Source organism: Podarcis pityusensis (assembly GCF_964106645.2).
Source record: "Podarcis pityusensis genome assembly, chromosome: 4".
In the NCBI taxonomy this organism is placed as follows: Eukaryota; Metazoa; Chordata; class Lepidosauria; order Squamata; family Lacertidae; genus Podarcis; species Podarcis pityusensis.
Genome location: NC_138027.1, coordinates 52,378,305 through 52,394,544, shown reverse-complemented (window position 1 = coordinate 52,394,544; position 16,240 = coordinate 52,378,305). Strand labels below are relative to the sequence as shown.

The window sequence follows — 16,240 nt, the reverse complement described above, 5'->3', positions numbered from 1 at the left end:
GTTGGCGCAGCTGAGGGGCTTGAGGATGGGGACCACTTGTGGATCCTTAAGGCTTTGGATCTAGTTTCGGAGTTTTCTACCTGGCTAGTAGCCGCCTTCTCAGTTAGCAGAGGCCAGAGGAGACACAAGGACTCACCATTCTAACCACACACACCCCAACAACATGTGGGCTTAGCATTCTGGCCTCAGTACGTTCAACGGCTATATCAGTTAAAAATCTGTCCAAAAAGTTGCTTCCAAATAATTGTCTTACACACACACACACACACACACACACACACAATTTGTTAGTACAGGTATGACAAAACCTGTGAACGGCAGGTACAATTTTGAAAAGGTACTCTTCCCCTCCCCTTTTGCACTTAAATTCAAACTTATATCAGTTTTTTAAACTGATTGATCAACTAATACTCTTATGATGAATTAAGGTTTTTGTTTCCAACATAGGGGACAGCCCCAAAATGACAGTTATTGCTACCTCTAAGAGTAAACTCAGGTGCCGAGTGCCAAAATGACGTGGCCACCGAGAAACAAGAGGGCGGTATCAGAAGGCTCCGTGAAACCCTGACATTTGCAGAAATACAAATTACAACTGTTTAAAAAATCTTCTCTCTTTTAACCACCCCCACTGCCCTATTTATAGCTTATAATCTCTTGGAGGACATGGCTACCTGGTTGACAGCAGGGGCATCATTGCCACTTACCTGGATGTTGCAGGAGCAGCAAGTGAAGTCAAGGCAGTGTGGCAAACTGGCAAGAGTGCCGGGACTGGCTTTGTCAGTGAGCCTGTGCTGACTGACCTTGCTGCTGCTCTGCCCTGGTAAATGGCAATGCTACTGCCGCCGCCGCCGAGAGACTGGCTCTGCCTCCTCACCTCTTACACTGGAGACCCCACTTGTAACTAAGGCTGCATACACACTATGCCTTTAAAGCACATTCAAATGGCATTTCCCCCCTCAAAGAATTCTGGGTTCTGTAGTTTGCTATGGGTTACTTTGAATTTCAACTGAGAGAAGTAAACTACAGCGTCCAGAATTCTTTGAAGGTAACAAACTGTGGAAGACTGGCAGATGAAGATGATGGATTTTTTGGAGCTAGCCGACCTGACTGGAAGAGTCCGTGACCAGAAGGAGGGGGATTACCAGGAGGAATTGATGAAATTTAAAGACCATTTAGTTAAATATATTAAGTTAAATTAATTGGAAAAGCTTGCAAATACCAAATAGGCTTAGGATCTAAATATGTAATGTGATAAATTAATATGTTGAAATGCCGAATGGGAATGAAAGAAAGATGCTAAGTGATTAAGTTAATTTTATGAGAATATTGGTTTTGGAAAACCGTTAAAATGATATACACTGAAATTCAACCAGGGGGATACGAGGAAGTCATTTAACAATGTCAATAAGATTGGTTTAAATAAGGTTATGATTTATGTTTGTTTGTTTGTTTAAAAATTTCTGGAAAATCAATAATTTAATTTTTTTTTAAAAAAAGAAGGGTGCTTCGAACATGCTTTAAAGGCATAGTGTGTATGCAATTTACCTAACTTAGCAAAACAGTCCCTATATTAGGGGGAAATTCATACTTTTGTTGTATGTGCATTGTCAAAGCAACAGTCAGTGGCGGATCATAAAATCTCTGTCCCACCACCATGAAACTTCCCCCTGATGTCCATGGGAATTCTATGCAGGAAGTGAATGCAAAGAATGGAACAGATATATGTCCTGAAGGAAAACAAGTAATAAAGATTTATTGCATGAGGTCATAGGCGAGAACTGTTTTGTTTAAGTGGCTTGTGCTGTGAGCTAAAAGGGCACACAGAGGTCAAGAAATGCTCTATAGGCTTTTACTTTCCAGTGCCACTTTTAAAAATAACAAATAAACTAAAATCACTAGGTTGCTTTGCCTTGCTCCCAACTCACAGAGCACATCGTATTACTCCTTGCTCTTACTTCCTGCATTTTAAGGACAGTTTTAAAATAGCGCTATGCCTTTGCTATCATAATAGAGACACTATAATGCTACGAGAACCTGCTTGGAGTGAGCTCTTTCTCCAAGGTTATAAAATTAAACTCTTCTCTGTCGCAAAATTAATGCAAAGTGTGTTGTCTCCTTAAAGAAAAATATAAACACGATTCCTCCTAACTTTTAATACATCATTAAATAGTTAATCATGCAGATTTTCTTCTGATTGAATTAACTTCCTTGTAAAAGTCCATGTGATGAACCATCATCAGTCAAGTATCTATCTTTCAGTTTAGCCCACACTAGAAACGAGGACTACAGCCTGTTATCATTGCTCCTGCGCATGTGCACTGGCCAGCCATGCCTTCATTCTGGATACTCCACTCTATACCCCACACAGTCATCTGGTCCTCCCTGCACCCCACAACAGACACTCCATATTCTGTGGCCATTGGGGTTTTCTACTTTTTTGTGAGAAGGGTTCCCCTTAAGTTATTTAAAATCTACTTTCCAAATCTTGTTGTTCCCCAGAATGAGCTGGTAAGCTCCCTCTTGTTTTTCAGTAGCCCTATTTTGACTGCACTGCCTTCAGAACTCAGCACCTGAGTTCAAGTCTTGGGGAATGGTCATTCAAGCCCCATTATTATTATTATTATTATTATTATTTTATATATTGCCCTAAACCCAGGGGTCTCAGGGCGGTTCACAGAATAAAATCACGATATAAAACCATAAAATACTTAATAAAAATAAAAACAACCCAATAGCCCCTCAACACACAAAAAAACCCACATTTTAAAAGGGCATAGGATATAAATCGTATCAACCAAACTTACTCTAAGGCCTGCCAAATAGCGTTCCAGCTTCTTATTAAGCAGGATGTAGATGGCCAAAGTGTGGCAAGCCCGGTTGGAGAGGACGGTATTGATGACATCACTGTTCTTATAGCCAAGCTTTTCAGTCATGTAGAGCAGCACACTCTGGCTGATGTCTTCTATGTGGATTCTACATGAAGAGAAAAGGGAAGGGGTTATTTTCCCCCTCCATCTTCCAGGGAGAGCGTCACCAGGGAGAGGTGACAACAGACATGCTATATAAACCTTAAAGGCCATCATGTAACAAGAACTATATACTGTTTTAACCAAACTGATGATAACAAAGTTGTTGAGACAAAATACTTTTTGTTAGTTTCTGCACACACTTTGTTAAAATAATGTGCATATAAAATAGCGCTGGAAATGTTTTTTAAAAAACATTATCTAGTTACAACACAAATAAATAAATACTTATATGCAACTATTTTGAGGGGAAATGTTTCTGTAGCCTGCATCTTCCCCTCATATTTTTCTGCTGTGCCTTCTCATTGCTTCAGAATACCCGCAAGACCAATAAAGGTGCTAAACAGTAAGCATAAGCACTATATATAATGTTTAGTGCCCTAGAAATAGCACATCAAGAATGACAGCCTCCCTGGGAACCTATATTTGATTTGTTATCACTTTGGGCCAAATTCAAAGTGATGTTAAATGTTCCTTTGCATTTAACACGCATGTGGGTGTTTGTTTGTTTTGTTTAAATGCAAATAGCACCCACTGTGGAAGCTGGTAATTATAAGGATCACAGCAGATAGAGTGGGGTTTAATCCTTTCCTTCCTCTGCTCCAGCCCCGATGAAGATGGCTTCTCCAAAGCGGACATTTGCAAAGAGAAGGAAGTTCCCATTGGCACCACAAGACGTGGTGATACACAGTGGTTTACATGGAACTATAAAAGGCAATTAGATCAATTCATGAAATATCGGTAATTACTAAATGGAACACCCTCGTAGAAAGGCAGATGACCTCTGGATACCAGTTGCTAAAGGTCAAACATCATTGTTTGGAGATACCTAGAAGCATTTGACTGGCTGCTGTTGGAAACAAAGACAATGGACAGGAGGGAACTTCAGTCTGCAATCCTAAACACACTTGCCTGGGAGTCACTGGCGGAGGAAGGGGGATGCGGGGGGTGGGGTGCGGTCCGCCCCGGGTGTCATCCTTGAGGGGAGGGGTGACATCACCCCCTGCCCCCGGGTGCACAGCATGTGCACTGCTCTAGGTGCTAGAGCAGCTGCTGGGAGTAAGCCCCACTGAAGTAAGCTCCTGCCTCTGCTGGGAGTAAGCCCTAATGAATTCAGAGGTACTTATTTTTCAGTAGACATGGACTGGATTGTGCTGTTAAAATGATCAAGAGGGCCCTTAGGTTATAACGTTAGTTCAATGACTCATCTGCTTCACACATTTTGCCTGCCATTCAACATAACACACAAAAACAAACATACACACCCTGGCTAAGGACTGCTTGAAAAATTTACAATTTTCTTACATGGAAAACAGTTCCACATTGGAAAATGCTTGAAAACCAAGCTGGGCCAACACATTTGATTGGTACATATTCTGACTGCATTCGAGCTTACGCAATGAAATAGATTTATGCGTGATCATCATGGGTGACGATCTACATACACTATTCGCTTTTTCTTCCTATCTGCAAGAATGAATGAATCCATTTATTTCAGTCACTGACCAGAGTGTAACATATACAACAACAGAGAGCATACAGACATAAATAGATAAAATTAAGCTTTATGATAATAGACAATAAATAATTCAGATATAAAACAGGTAAAATATATAAGTCAAAACCTTAATCACTAGTTTAAAAGGTATTAAGTCATTGGCCATTTGATTCTCTCAAAGTTTGTCTCCTTAATTTTATAGCAGCAGCAGCACAGAATTTAGCCACTTTTAAGGTAATCTCTGGTTCCCTTTCCTCTATTCAGCATTTTAAGTAATTCCTATCTGCAAGAGATATACTGTGTAGAAAACTCATAACATCTAAAGTGCCCCAGAGAACAGGCAGTGGAACAACAATGTTTCAACAATGATTTATTTCATCCTCTGATGCACCTACTAAAGCAACCGTTTCTCTCTTTCAGTTTGCACACTTTGCGAACTTTTGTTGGTTAGAAGCAGCCAGCCCATGAATTTATTGGGTGGCCACAATAAGGCTTATATCCATCAAATAAAATCTGCAGTAGATGCTTAGAAAGGTACCAGCCTCCTCTGCTGTATTAATATCCATCCATGTGTTACATAACCCTCATTACCATAGTAACTAGCACCTCACAATGATTAAAGGTTTTTATCCTCACAAACCCCTTTTTGAGGTTGGGAAATATAATCCTCCGCACTACAGGGCTGGGACAAAGGCACTGGGGAAGCAACATGACTTTGCGCAAGGTTTCACCAGAGATTTGGGGCTGATCCAGGAATTGGTCCTAGCAACCCTAAAACCATTGCAGAATACTAATCTTGCTCCCTGCTGCTGAGGAAATATCAGAGACTGAAAAGAATCAAAAGTGAGAGCTGGCATAGTAAAGCAAATAAGGGGCGAGAATTGAAAGCCAGACAGTAGCAGGCAGTGGGATGGTGCAATTAGGGCAGTGTTGCTCACCTGCCTTCCCATCACTGCTGGTTCCTGAGAGCAAAAGGAGGAGGGGAAGGGAGCCTGGATGGCAGAGCCAGTCTGATGCACCTGCCAACACACCTGCAGTGCGCTGAGCTCCCCATGCACCACCCGTTTCAGGAACCTGCAATGATGCTCACGATGAGATGGCAGGTGAGCAACATACCCCTGTCTGTGCTACCCTGCCAAACACTATTGGAGCCAGAGAGTCCTCAATCCAAATTTCCCTGCAGCTGCAGACATACTACATTGATGCAAAAGAACTCATGCTCAGCCTTTAACTTAGAATCTTAGCGTTGGAAGGGACCCAAGGGTCATCTCGTCCAACCCCCTGAAATGCAGGAATCTCAGCTAAAGCATCCATGACAGATGGCTTAACCACTTAACCAGTATATAGTCCATTGTTTTGATTTCTTTTTCCTGCAAATGTTTTATGTTGCTGTTCCTCATCCAGATCGAAGATACTCTTGTACCCAAGTATTTTTGTTCTGGGAGGGTGGTAATGGTAGAACGGCAGAATTTCAAAGTCATTCTTGGTCATGACTGGTGTTCTGGGAACTACAGTTCTTAGGGGCAAATAAAACTCACGTGCTTGCCATCATCGCAGTACACGTACCAACATTTCAAAACAGGAGAGATCTCTTGGACAACAGAGACAAGCTTTTCTCGAAAATTCTCCAGGCTCATAAATGCCAACTAATTCAGAAGTGAGCCAAGGGGAATTCACCCATCATTAGGGCTTATGCTGAATTTTGCAGGATCCGAGTATGAGAGATAACATTTGAAAACACACACACACACACACACACACACACACACACACACACACCCCTCCTCTGGCTCACTCAAGCAGCCCTTCCTCATTCAAGCAACCCTAATGACTTCAGTGGAACTTTATCATGTTGGTAAAACAGCCTTATCTTGCACAGTTTACCTGTTTGGATACGTGACATTATTCAGAACTTTTCCATTCTCATTAAGCCAACGATTCGCTAAGGCTTGTTGGATGTTTGGCCTCTTTGTAGGATCTGGCTCTAGCAGAGATCGTAGGAAGTTCACAGCCGCTGTAAAGACATTAAGGAGAGAGAGAAAAAGTGTCACATGTTTTGCAAATCCTTTTTGTAGATGATTAATTACAAGAAAGCAACTTTACCAAAAACGTATCAGCTATTACCCCAAACATAACATGAATGGTATTCAGTATGAATTAGAAAAGCACATGGTTTCCAAATGGAGGACACACCACCTCTAGAAACCTGCAAATATGGGCTGTATCTTTTACAGAAATGGTGTAAATAGCTCTAAGACTACGACATATGAAGCTACCTTAAACTGAGTTAGACAACTGGACTATATAGCCCAGTATTGTCTACTCTGACTGGCAGCATCACTCCAGGCTCTCAGGCTTTCCTTATCACCAGAACCTTTTAACTGGAGATTGCAGGGTTGATCCTGGTAAACTGACATGCACTTTATACATGACAAAATAAGCATTATGGAATCAAATCAGATGCATCGTGAACAAACTGAGATCAGCTAAAGAAGTCCATTATAGTGATCACTTCAGTAGGTAAGACAGATATAACAAAACGAATAATTAAACACACTTATGGATGCAACTCTGATGAATCTGGTTTCTAACTCCTATTGAAATAATGGCAGTTACTTCTGTGTGGTTTCATCAGCCTGATTTATGCCAAGAACAGCTCTTGTGTTTATACAAACTGCTCACACCATCAGTACATTGTCAGCTTTAAGCATGGTAATTTATTTCAAATGTTTTTAAATTAAATGTGTGTTTATATATGCCTAAGCTTAAATCAAGAGTCTGACACTTTCTTCTGTGATTTAAAGGAGGGTCACAAAGCCCAATCTTAAAAGGGTCATGTGCCTTTTTAAGTTAGGAGGCTTTTTAAAAAAAGAAAAGAAAGATAAAAAACCAAGTTGGTATCTGAGCTACAGAAAGGCTCAGTAGTACAAAACCTAAGACTGTGATCTCTAAATCCAGTGGGATAAATCTTGCTCTCTGACTGTATAATTAAATGTGTGCGCCACAAGAAATTAATGAGGCTTTGCACTCAGCATAATAACTAATTTCTGCTTTGCATGTCACTTGTACCAAAACAGCCGTCACATGCAACTGTATTGAGTGGCCCATCTGGTGCATTCTCTAGTGACTACAGGAAACATTTGGAGAGGGTGCCAAAATAATCTTGGATGAGTTCCACAACAAGTGCTTGGAAAACGTGACCACAGCAATACTCCCCCCCCCCTTTGCTACAAAGAACATCAATCCAACTAAAAGTGCCAGGTTCCATGTATTTCTGCACCTCACGTGTAAAGAGAGCTGTTCACAAAGAAGATTCGCAGCAGCCTAAACAGTCTGTGATTTTTCCTTTACTAAAGAGAAGATAAGTTTGCCTTTAAAAGGCTACCACCTTCATTAGCCACATTGTCATCCAACCTTCTCAGTACTATGCAAGGGCATTCCCTTAGCCATATTCACACCAGGCAATGATGTCATGCACTTTCCACATGAAGCCAGGAAAAGGAAATACATGCTCATGTTCCACAACAAATCAGGGTGCCAGGAAGAGAAAAAAATTAAAGGCTTGTCCAATAAATCAGGATTGGGTGGTATCTAGTCAGAGTAACAAGAGATTTTCACAACATATAATCTGAACTAAACGTTTTGAAAGAATCTTACTTTTGCTGCACTGGGCCTGGAATTTAAGGCATTTATTATGTCATAAATGTATACTCGGTGACCTGAAAATAATTTATGTTGGTAGGGGTTTGGGGGGGCATAAAGAAGTGACTGTGTGTGATATGGGGGGGGGGCAGCAAGATCTTGATTCCTTTCTCCCTGTAAGGCACCAAAGGGGAGAGGTCTGAAACTAGGATCTCCAGCAGCCAATACCAGTACTTCCCACATCGCAAGCGCTCTTGATCTTCAGAAGGCCAGGATGTTTAGAACAAGGAAAAGGGTGTCCTCTAGGCCCCATCTCCTGCTTGAAAAGAGCCAGGCAGGCCAGGTGGGTCACACCATAAGGCCTTGCAGCCATGTCAGACCACCAGTTTGAGTGATTTGTCTTAAGCATGCCTATTCTGCCTACTCTCCTGCTTTGCTTTTTCTTGACTGCCACAGACTGTGACCCTTGTCTGCTGCTGACCTTGTGCCTGCTTCTACCCTCTCCACCCCTCTATGGAACTCACCTTTCTGTTTTGCTCTGGCTCAATACTTGCTTCTTGATCTTTGATCCATGTCCACTTAACTTGCCAGTGACCACCATGCCAATTGTCCCTGGTCTGTTGGTCCTCATATGCCTAATCTGGTGCCTGACCTCCTGTACCTAATGCCTTTATGCTCCTTGTCTACCCATGTTCATATGGAACCACAGGTGCATCCTGTCCTGCAGCTAGGAAGAAGACTGACAATCCCCTTCCTTCCTGTCGTAATAAATCCCAGCTCCCCCTCCCCTTATGATCTTTTTGACAGTGAAAGGGCAAGGTCTCCTCGCTACTTAAAGGGAGGGGGGGACTGAAAGAAACTGGATCCAGAGGATGCATGACAGGATATTTCTCTGGCAGACTAAAGGCTACACACCTGCACAATCTTCAGACCTTACAGGATTTTAGGAGCTGGAAGAGAATGCAAAACACACCCATCTTGCATCAGATGTGAAGTGCACATGAATGTGTTTTGAGCCACTCATATGCATTTTAAAGGGGCAACCAGCAAAAATATTCACATGAGATGCAGGGCCTATGTGTTCTGTACCAGTATCCTACTCAAGAAGGGAACTTTGTCATATGAGTAAGACTTAAGAATGTCCCACAAATCCCCACTGTGTGTGTGTGTGTGTTTTTAGTTTAGTTTCAGATGTCACTTAGCTTCAGACGCTCAGGTTAACTGACCCAGAGCAAGGCAGGGAAGCGAAAGCTGGAAACACTTGTTCTATGCTAAACATACAACAGATGTTCAGTCTACCTCTTGAAACCACTTTGGCAAAATACGGAGCCACTGTTCAGAACCAACTAAATGACTGGCATGCATTTATTAAGCTGCAAGTGTTTCAAGATGGAACCAAACAATCCAGGTCAGCCTCCTGTTTCGGTGTGCAAAATGGCCAAAGGTCACTTCCTACGTTATGAGTTTTCATTCAGGGGAGTTTTCACTCCTGTGAGCAAAACTGTCATGCAGAAAGAAAAATCCATTGTTTTAGGCCCACTCACAAAGTAAGCCTATGTATGGATACAGATCCTGCCTATAATATGGGAGTGCAACTGCTGCCACAGGCTTCATGTATGGAAAGTGGCCCCGACTTAGACCAGTTCTGTGTCTAAAAACACTGCAATAAATTACCCTTGCTCCACTCTGGCAAGTGACCGAGCAGCTAACAAGAAAATAAATCCAGAAATACAGGCCCCTCCTTTACAGATGCTTGCCTTGTTATGTGCATGTTTTACCAAGACATAGCTTCCCAGGTATTTTCTTTGCTTCTTGCTCTAGCAGAAACAGAAAAACTGTACTGCTAGGGGTGGGAATGATGTGTCACTGAAAAATCCTGTTCTGACATTGGTCCTTCCCACATGCACAATGCACTTGCAAGCATGAATCACAAACCCAGAGAACAGATGCACAGCCAACATCTGAGAAACTTTCTGAGCACATGCGCTCTTCATAAGAACCACTTCGGATTTCTCCAAGCTTGTGCAACACAACAGGATAAAAGAACAACTTGCTGCTTAGCTGGGATGCAAATCATCAAAAAAAATCAAACTATTGTCAAAAAGCGGACGCAAAAAGCAACCAGTGTGGCACAGATCAATCAGCTTTGGAAATGGAGCCCTGTGTATCTAAATCTTGGGAAACTGTACCACATTAAGTATCTCTCATTTTTTGCTGCAATTTATTACTATTGATCGTTTTTTTTTTAGGTGTGTTTATTGGGGTTACACATTTTAGGTTATATATATATATATATGTATGTATGTATGTACACACACACACACACACACACACACACAAATAAAATACAGCAATAACAAAATAAATCACATGAAAGAGGGTTGACATCATGCCAGGAAAAACAAGAGAGAGGATACCAAGGAAGATCAAAGCATATCATCACATATGTTACAAATTTCTATACCATAAACTCAGTTAAGAATATATCTATCAATTATTCCAAAACAACACAACACTTAAGGGCAAGCAGAATACATTAAAGAAACAGAAATTGTAAACACCAAAATTGGTCATCTGAAAGGAGGCTAAAGAACTATAAATCATTTTCCTAAGAAGGCTTGCTGAAAAAACAAAGTCTTAATTTGGCACCAGAAGCTCATTACAGATGATGCCAACTTGATTTCAGTAGGCAGAGAGGTCAGTAATTCCAGAGCCAATTTATGGTCTCTGCAGGGGCAACACCAGTACCAAAGGGTCAGTTTCTCTCTTCATTAAAATTTACTCCAATTTCTTTTAATGATCTTCGTTTCTTTTCGTCTAACTCATTCTTGTGTGCTTGACCTGTTCTATCTTCTTTATAAAAGCGTCTTTCCCCTATTTTTTTCTACTGCTATTTTATATTTTTAACTACTAACTCTTTTCCGATGTTTACTCTTCTTAACCTTAGTATCTTGCTTTTGTTCCTTTTCTCAGCTTCATTCCTTCTCTTTCTAGAATCATAGAATTCTAGAACTGGAAGGTACCCAAAGAGTGATCTAGTCCAACCCCCTGAGATATAGGAATCATGCCCACAGCTGTCCTTGAGTGGGCTCGAACCACCAACCTTCTGGTTAACAGCCCAACACACTGGCCCACTGCACCACTGGAGGCATCCATTCTTAATTCTGCTGTCAGTTTGGTGTTTTCCTGCTTTCCTTTTGTTTCATCACTTCACTGGGTTCCATTTCCTTATTAGATCCAGTGTGAGCTACCAAGTTTTGTTCTTCATACAATCACATAATGTGAAGTAACCTTAAAGCTCATCTAATCTAAGCCCTGTGCAACACAGGGAATTTACTGCTATGGCATCCTTGATAAGAGGTCATTCATTCTCAGCTTTATCATACCTAATGTGAAGATGGTGGTCCCAAGAAGCAGAACAGCTCAGCAAGTGACTTATACCCTTGCACAACGTTTCTGTCCCATCACATATCCCTGCTGGCAGCTTGCATCAGTGTAGAAAAGTACACAGTAGGACCTATCCATAAAATTAGCAGCTCTGCACATTATGGCTGGTGCATGGAACAGCTGCCAAACAGAGGGTATTTCAAAAAGGTACCCTGAGAGCATTCAGCCAACAAAAGCCAACACACATGAGTCCAATATACAGCTCCCATTGATCCACCAGTGGGTTAGAGATAGTGGTGAAGTCTTCACTGGGGATAGACATGCTAGTTGTTATTCTTTATTAAACTTATTAATTGCCTTACAAACTGTCTCAATGTGGCATGGAATAAAAAATAGGATGCATCAGTACAAAAATCACATAAAATGTAAGGTTTAACACAAAATAAGAGCAGCCTGTACCAGTGATCACACCAATAAATGAAAATACAGTAAACAACACAGCTACCCCCTCTCCTAGCAACATGGCATGATCACAGGACCCAGGAAACACGAAAGCTTGCATATTGCCTCCTGCACTTACATGTGTTAAGGTGATGATCAACAAGAATTGTAGGAAATTCTCATGTATATCACGAGCTAATGTGGTGGCCTCCAGATACTGTGGACTACGCCCTCTCATCATTCCTGACCATTGGCCGTTCCAGCTGGGGCTGAAGACAGCTGTAGTTCAAAACATCTGATCTAATGAAATTGTTCACAGGAGGATCTAGCATAATTGCTGTCTGGGCTGCCTGTCTATAAGAAATGAGTTAGCAATGTCACTCAGCAGCCAACGCCTCATTTTAATTTAGCTTCCATGTTTACCAAGTTTGTTATAAGACAAATAACATATTTGTAGTGTTAAAAACTCAGTGGTAGCTGATGCTCATTAGGACTGGTAGGGCAGCCAACAATAGATAGAGCCAATGACAGGCGGAGCTGAGTAATTCTAGTTTTGTCCCACCATTCTCCTCCCTGCTGAATTCTACAAGGGCAACAATAAGACTAGAGGAGAGACCTAACCCTGGGACTTGCTGTTAAGTAAGAAGACAAGCAGGTGGGGGGTTGGCTGAGGGCAGACTGTGGTTGGTGCGGCAGCACCTGATTTGGTCTAATGGACAAGCCTCCACTGTAAACTGCTATAAATGCTAGCACCTAATTCTTCATGAAGTTGGCTTAATGGACCATGCATTTGCCTACCATCAATATACCATTTTTCACAGTTGATCCCTGGGATACAAGCAACTATGCTGTACCGATAAATCTGTGGCGTATGCATTTTCAATAAATTCTGCACCCAATGCAATTTGAAATGGGGAGGAGGGAAGGCTTCAGAATAAAATGGGTACACAGTTAAAAATTCAGTGCTCTGTATGAACAATCCTTTTGGAGGTAATTCCACTAACCCTCAAGTTTTTTGCAGATGGAACACATCTGAAGCTCAGCAGTCATAAAAAGAGAAACCATGAATTAGTCTGAGGTTTCTGCCAAGTTCCACAATTCTGGAATCCAGCCCATCTAAAATCACTGACAGAATAACAATATTTCCTGAAAGGCTTTGTGGAAAGTCGTCTTCAAGAAGGAGGGCTGAATAGCCTACAGAAAATGTTGCTATTTATTTGACATATTACTTGGGGCTGGGGGAAGGGAGATGCATAATGGTCAGCGATTTCTGGGCTTATATATAGCCTGATAAGCTACCATAGACTGGTAAAAGCCCTGGGCTCAATTCCTGACATCTCCAAGCAGGGCTGGGAAAGACCTGTCTGAAACCATGGTGATCTGCTGGGAGTTTCCTACATGCTCAAACCTCAGAACCCTATCTGAGCCCAGGAGGGAACATCAACCCCTGTGACCAGGTAGCAATCTGAAGCCTCAGATTGGCCAGGTTCAATATAAATACCAGGCACTTGGCCTTCTGTCTTTGGCACTCCAGGTTCAGAACCAGTATGTCACGGGTCAGTGGGGTAACGGGGGTGGGGTGGGGGGCTACTGCCTCCCTATCTTTTGCTTATGGGCTTCATGGAAGCACCCAGTTGGTCAAAGTGGGAAACACAACATTGAACTAGATGGATCTCTGGACTGATCCAGCAGGGTTATTGCTTGCTGCATTTAAGGTCCCAGATTCAAGCTCAGGTCAATGGTTCTGAACTGGAGGTGCACCTTCCACATCTGAATTTCGGGTACAATTGCCAATGACTCCAGCTTGGTTGTGGCACACAAAAACAGCAAATGGGTGTATGGCATTTCAAGCCTAGACACCACATTAGTGCTCCCTCTCTATTTTGTCTGGCTCTTTGTCTATGGGGAGCCCCAGGCAGACCAACTCTGTGTTACAAATATGTCTGCAAACATGACATGAAGGCTGGCAACATCAACCCTGTCATGTGGGGAATCCCTTGCAGACAACTGCAGTGCCTGGAGACAGTCAGTTTGTGTATCCTCAGCAGTGACCAGAGGAGAGATGACCTTTGGGAGGAGCGCAGAGAGAAGAAACGCCATGGTGCATCTGCAGGAGACAAACTGGACCCCTTCACCTGTCTCTCCTGAATCTGTCTCTACAGCCACAGCAGGCGCTGTAACCTTCCAACAGTTTGACTTCATCCCCCAAGGCACACTCCTCCATTGTCTCCCAAGACAGACAGATATCAACATGGATGGATGGGTGTGTGAACATGTGAAAGGGAGTAAGTGTGCAAATGCACACTAATCCTTTGGTGAAGCCTACCAGCTAATTTAAACTTTTCAATGTGCCATCATCCACTGAGAAACAGTCAAATAAATAAATATAAAGCCTTTCACCCTGTTTCTAAAACTTGTCTAATGCAGCAATTTGTGAAGCATTGCAAAGAACTTCTACTGTTACAAGCACAAAGAGATAACAAGAAATGTCATATTAAATCAGTGTCTGAAGAGTCACCAAACGTGCAGTAACTGAATGTGACTTTAATCAACGTTTGATGTATAAAGTTATGCAACACGGCATAAAGGCTAGCAACCTTAGGTCTTCTCTATTAAGTAATATTGCCAATACTGCTGCAATAGTGAACAGGTAGAAGTAAGAGCATAACAGTGAAATAAGTTTAATTTCTGCAATAATACTGAACATAAACTTGTAGAAAGAGCCTACTGCCAATTATTTTCTCCTTTTTTAGTGTAAATCTTCTGATACCACTCCTGACACCAGTAACATTAATAAAATACCCCACCTAACAAAACCAAAGAAAGTAACAAAAAACAGCAGTAACTCCCGCCCCAAATGTGCTGTTGAAGCAAAAGTGAAACTTTCCATTTACTCCATTGGGATATGAAAACTACTCATACATGCAAATATTTGAAGAACTGGATTGGTCAAATTACCACAGTTTCAATAGCTCTGACAGAGAAACAAAGCAAGCAAAGTTATGTTTGTTCTAACCCACTTGCAGCTAAAGTACAAAATTGGTCATTAAGGAACAGAGCTTCATAACCATTATGACACTAATTTATAGCTTGACACACCAAACACACTTCAAACAAATCCTATGGGTAATTCTCACTATCATCTTATACTGAAACCAAGCTTGGAATGTAAAAAAGGAACGCTTTTATTTAGGTTTTTATTTATTACTCCTAATGCATTGGAATAATATGATATATAACTTCCACAGTGAATTGGGTTAAGTGAATTTCAAATCATTCTGACTGAAAACTTGCCCAGGAGGGACTCTCAGGAAGATCAATAGACTTTACTCTTGGGAAGAATGTAGCCCTTCCATCTTCTGATTAAACCAACACAGGGAGAGAGACAGAAAGCACAAATCAAGTGTGAAATCACAGACCAAATAGGTTGATTCAGCAAAGTTCTGAACACTCAGCCCACCAGAAACAAAAGTTCTGATATACAGTACAACATTAATTATGAGGGCTGTATGGACGTAAATGGAGTAGCACTTAAGTAACTGCATTATTTACCTGTGGAGAGCTGAGTAGGGAAAGGATTCATTTCTTTGTCTACCATTTTCTGGTACAGTGCTCTCAGACTGAATGGCTCCACAGTAAACGGCAGTGTCCCAGTCAACATTGCATACATATTCACCCCACTGTAAAAGAAGAGTGGTGGGGGAAACTATTAAGAGAAACAATTCCCTTAGAAACAAGACAAGGCATGCAAGAATGCATTAAGTTTACTAGCCTATGGTTTATCACACTTATGGAACATATATGAACATATGATGTTACTACTGGTCCATCTAACCCACCACAGTTTATTCCGATTGACAGCAGGTCTCAAATGTTCTTTAAAGGCAATGGTCTTTTCCAGCTTTGCTATCCAAGATCCTTTTCATAGGAGAAGCAGGGATCCAAACTGGGACTTTCTGCACCCAAAGCACTTGCTCTATCACTGAGCTCTTCTCATAGAAGCCATAACACAATGTTCTCTAGAAGTGCAGCAACAGTCCGCTGGATCTTGTGTCTCAGTCATGTTTAGAGTAGACCCACTAAAACCAATGGAGCTTTAGTGTGGTTAAGTCTGAATCCAACCCAGTAGCATTTAGCCTCCCTTCAGAGTATCTGCATAACCAGTTTCTTGAGAGATAAAACCATTCATAGCATGAAGGATCACATTACTTAAGAATTAATTCTGATTTGAAAAGTTCACAGTTTT

General features: G+C 41.6%; 1 protein-coding gene across 1 annotated transcript in view; it reads right to left on the bottom strand.

The window, feature by feature from the left end:
• HUNK (hormonally up-regulated Neu-associated kinase) overlaps positions 1–16,240 on the bottom strand; it is a 55,133-nt gene that overhangs the window by 9,497 nt on the left and 29,396 nt on the right. The window contains exons 5-7 of the mRNA XM_081003540.1: positions 15,547–15,674; positions 6,409–6,538; positions 2,805–2,973 (exon numbers count right to left, since the gene is read on the bottom strand). Of these exons, the coding sequence (XP_080859666.1) occupies positions 2,805–2,973; positions 6,409–6,538; positions 15,547–15,674 (427 nt within the window). The remainder of the gene's footprint in view (positions 1–2,804; positions 2,974–6,408; positions 6,539–15,546; positions 15,675–16,240) is intronic.